This window comes from Hipposideros armiger, unplaced genomic scaffold (assembly GCF_001890085.2).
Source record: "Hipposideros armiger isolate ML-2016 unplaced genomic scaffold, ASM189008v1 scaffold_544, whole genome shotgun sequence".
NCBI classification, from domain to species: Eukaryota; Metazoa; Chordata; class Mammalia; order Chiroptera; family Hipposideridae; genus Hipposideros; species Hipposideros armiger.
In genome coordinates, this window is record NW_017731894.1 from 1155511 (window position 1) to 1159765 (window position 4255).

The 4255-nt window shown below is 64.8% G+C and overlaps 1 protein-coding gene and 1 long non-coding RNA gene across 2 annotated transcripts in view; both read left to right on the forward strand.

Moving 5' to 3' along the window:
* The window catches only part of ULK1 (unc-51 like autophagy activating kinase 1), a 34448-nt gene that overhangs the window by 24453 nt on the left and 5740 nt on the right, over window positions 1-4255 (forward strand). Inside the window, exons 17-20 of the mRNA XM_019668924.1 lie at window positions 5-97; window positions 440-633; window positions 813-985; window positions 1075-1193. Of these exons, the coding sequence (XP_019524469.1) occupies window positions 5-97; window positions 440-633; window positions 813-985; window positions 1075-1193 (579 nt within the window). The remainder of the gene's footprint in view (window positions 1-4; window positions 98-439; window positions 634-812; window positions 986-1074; window positions 1194-4255) is intronic.
* LOC109396796 (uncharacterized) lies at window positions 2859-3832 on the forward strand. The gene is made up of 3 exons (XR_002126920.1): window positions 2859-2966; window positions 3152-3241; window positions 3711-3832. It is a non-coding gene; the product is annotated as an uncharacterized LOC109396796 (long non-coding RNA).

Below are 4255 nucleotides of genomic sequence, written 5' to 3' on the forward strand. Positions count from 1 at the left end.
GGAGGGGCCAGCAGCCCTTCGCCCGTGGTGTTCACTGTGGGCTCGCCCCCGAGTGGGGCCACGCCGCCCCAGGGTCCCCGCACCAGGATGTTTTCAGGTGAGGACTGTCACAGGGCCCCTCGTAGGTGGGACAGTGCTGGACTCCCAGGACACCAGTCCGATTCCAGCTGCACTGGGATGGTGGTCCTTGTAGGCTCACGAGTCCTGGGTTTGGGGCCTCCCCTGGGCGAGCGCAGGCCACGCAGATAGGCCCCCACAACCCAGACTACAGTAGGTGGGAGGCCAGGAGGGACAAGGCCTCCACTGTGGGTCCCTCTTGGAGTGGGAGGGAAGGCGTGTACAGCGGGGACCCGCGGCCCAGAGGGGTGGGGACTGGGTATGTGCCGGGGAGGACTCTCCCTGGGGTGGGAGCGTTCCTCAATTGGGGCTCTCCCCGCAGTGGGCTCCTCCAGCTCCCTCAGCTCGGCTGGCTCTGCCTCCGCCCGCCACCTGGTGCCCGGGGCCTGCAGCGAGGCTGCCCCCGAGGCCCTCGCCCCTGGCCACTGCTGCAGCTTTGCTGACCCCGTCGCCGCCAACCTGGAGGGGGCCGTGACCTTCGAGGCCCCTGACCTCCCCGAGGAGACCCTGATGGAGGTGAGGAGCGGGGCGCAGGCATGAGGCCCGACGTCGCCCCTCCACTGCTGGAGCACACCTGCCTCTGGGGTTTGGATGCTGACTCCAGGCAGGGGAGGGGCAGAGCAGAGGCCTCCAGGCTTGGGGCCCCCTGGAGCACCCCGGTCCCAGGCCCTAAGGTCTCGTCCTGCTTCTCACAGCAAGAGCACACAGAGATCTTGCACAGCCTGCGTTTCACGCTCGTCTTTGTCCAGCACGTCCTGGAGATTGCCGCCCTGAAGGGCAGTGCCAGCGAGACGGCTGGGGGCCCTGAGTACCAGCTACAGGAGAGCGTGGTGGCCGACCAGATCAGCCTGCTGAGCCGCGAGTGGGGGTGGGTGTGCCCGGCAGGCCTGGTGGGGAGGTGGCCTGGGGTGTGGGGCCTCAGAGCCACCTGACATGCCTCCTGCTCCCCCTCTCCAGCTTCGCAGAGCAGCTGGTGCTTTACCTGAAGGTGGCCGAGCTGCTGTCCTCTGGCCTGCAGACTGCCATCGACCAGATTCGGGCTGGCAAGCTCTGCCTGTCATCCACCGTGAAGCAGGGTGAGTGTGGGCTCCATGGCNGCCGGCTTCCTGCAGGGTTCCCGGGACTCAGGTGGCAGCAGCAAGGACTCGTCCTGTGACACCGACGACTTTGTCATGGTCCCGGCTCAGTTTCCAGGTCAGGGGGCTGCAGTGTGTGGGCAGGGGGTTGGGGGTGGGGGATGGAGCAGATGTGCTGGAGGGACCCGTGTGCATGTGGTCGCAGACCTGTGTCCATCCGTGGGCCCTCAGATAGCCTTCTGGAAGCTTCTACACCAGGTCAGCTTGGCCACAGGGTCAAAACCAAGTTGCCAGTGGTCAGTGGGTGTGGCGTGGGCCTGGCCCTCCCCACACCCCGCCCTGCTTGTCCTCCTCCTCCGTAGCTCCTAGTACACCCCTCACCTGTGTTGCCGCTCTCGATTGCGAGCCGAAAGCCCCCCAGTGTCGCTCGGGGAGGCACTGCTGCTACTCAGTATTTGCTGAGCAGACGTGCTCAGACCTCCAGACTGGCCGAGCCCCCAAAGCCCTGTCGTGGGGTCCTGAGTGCCTTTCGTGGCCTGGCACTTCCTTTTGCTGCCCTTGGTCTCCCCGAGACTCCAGGCCTAGGCTGGGGAGGGGCGGGCCCTGGTGTCCAGTGGGTGCGGCAGTGACGCAGACTGAGCGTGTCCGCCCCGCTGTGGCGCCCTTTGCCCAGCCTGGGCAGAGCGAGGATGGCGGCAGGAAGACGGGACCGCTGTGGGGTCAGGGCTCCTGGGCGAGGGGTCAGGCTCACACTGGGACCTGTGCACGCCTGGCCTGGAGTTGGCCGGAGGATGGGGGGAGGCAGGGGGATCCAGGGTGTCCTTCGAGAACCCCGGATGTCCAGGCAGGCAAAGGGAGTTTCTAATACAAGTGACGGAAGGAGGGACAACAGACCGCTGAGCTCAGCGTGGCACCCCGGCCCTCCCCCAGGAAGAGGCACCCTCGTTTCACAAAGCCACCCTTCCTGCAGCCCCCGCCCTCTGTCAGAATCTTGTGTGGGGCCGTCAGGCAGCCATGCGGGTGAGGTGGCCTCAGAGTTCCCACTCGTCCTGATTTGAGAGATGCCAGCCTTGCCTGTCTCCTGTCCGCAGGTGACCTGGTGGCCGAAGCAGCCAGTGGCAAGCCCCCGCCGGACAGCCTGATGTGCAGCGGGTAAGCTCTCCCCAAGCCACCTCGCCGGGGAGAGGGAAGCGTTGGCTCCCACACTTGGCTCCTTTGCCATCTGGGTCCAGGCGTTCAGGAAAGGCCAAATCAGCTGTGCCCAGGGTAGGACGGGCCATAGGGAGGGCCAGGGTCTGTGCACACGTCTGGCTGCCCGTCTGCTCTGTCCCCACCAGGAGCTCGCTGGTGGCCTCAGCCGGCTTGGAAAGCCATGGCCGGACCCCGTCTCCATCCCCGCCCTGCAGCAGCTCCCCCAGCCCCTCAGGGTAAGTACCCTGCTGGGGTCCGGGAGGGGTTGGGGGGTGGGTCCAGAGCCAGAGTTGGGGCTTCCCCTAGCTTTANGGGACAACAGACCGCTGAGCTCAGCGTGGCACCCCGGCCCTCCCCCAGGAAGAGGCACCCTCGTTTCACAAAGCCACCCTTCCTGCAGCCCCCGCCCTCTGTCAGAATCTTGTGTGGGGCTGTCAGGCAGCCATGCGGGTGAGGTGGCCTCAGAGTTCCCACTCGTCCTGATTTGAGAGATGCCAGCCTTGCCTGTCTCCTGTCCGCAGGTGACCTGGTGGCCGAAGCAGCCAGTGGCAAGCCCCCGCCGGACAGCCTGATGTGCAGCGGGTAAGCTCTCCCCAAGCCACCTCGCCGGGGAGAGGGAAGCGTTGGCTCCCACACTTGGCTCCTTTGCCATCTGGGTCCAGGCGTTCAGGAAAGGCCAAGTCAGCTGTGCCCAGGGTAGGACGGGCCATAGGGAGGGCCAGGGTCTGTGCACACGTCTGGCTGCCCGTCTGCTCTGTCCCCACCAGGAGCTCGCTGGTGGCCTCAGCCGGCTTGGAAAGCCATGGCCGGACCCCGTCTCCATCCCCGCCCTGCAGCAGCTCCCCCAGCCCCTCAGGGTAAGTACCCTGCTGGGGTCCGGGAGGGGTTGGGGGGTGGGTCCAGAGCCAGAGTTGGGGCTTCCCCTAGCTTTAAGTTGGCTGTGGGCTGTGTCCGGGGCACTTCATTTGGGCCTGGCAGGACACTAGGCTCCTCATGGGTGGTCCAGCAGAAGGGACTGGTGGCAGGATGTGCCACCAGGGGTGGGTGGCTACGGGAACCACTGGGACCAGCACCCCTGGGCCTGCAGGCTGGGTGGGTGTGGGCTCCCAGAGCTGGCAGGAGCTGGCCCAGCTGTGCTGTCCTTTGTTGCCCCCACTCCTACGGTGTGTCCCATGGCTGGCCCCAACCAGAAGCCACATGGGTGCAGAGAGTGGAAGGGGTCCCTGTGCCGATGACAGCAGTGCTGAGCGTGTGCAGGATGTTTGGGCCTGGGATTCAGCCCACTGCCGTCTCCATTGACCCTGCCCCATGCCTTTACACACACAGGCGGGCTGGCCCGTTCTCCAGCAGCAGGTGTGGCGCGTCCGTCCCCATCCCAGTGCCCACACAGGTGCAAAACTACCAGCGCATCGAGCAGAACCTGCAGTCGCCCACCCAGTACCAGACCCCACGGTGAGTGCAAGGCCCCGGTGGCCAAGAATGTGCTGGAGGACTGTAGTGAGAACCCCACTGCTGCCCCCTTGGAGAGGTGCAGGGCCAGTTCCCGTGCACAGTGGTGCAGGCTGCGCACTGCGTAACTCAGCACTGCCATTCACTCAATGGGCATACTGGGATTCCAGATTTATGACAGCTTTCTGGTGGGTGTCAATGTGTCATGAGTTTATAAAACCAATATTGATTTTGGCAAATGTCAACAGACAGAAGTAAGGAAAGGAAGAGAGGACATCTCTTTGATAATTCACACAAAGACCTGTGGGCTAGCAGTTGTCTTGGCAGGGACCTCGACCTCAAACCTGAGGATGTCCTGGGGGAAACACTGGGGCTCCCCACCTCATAGCTGTTGCTCCAGGCAGGAGGGTGAGGGGCACAAG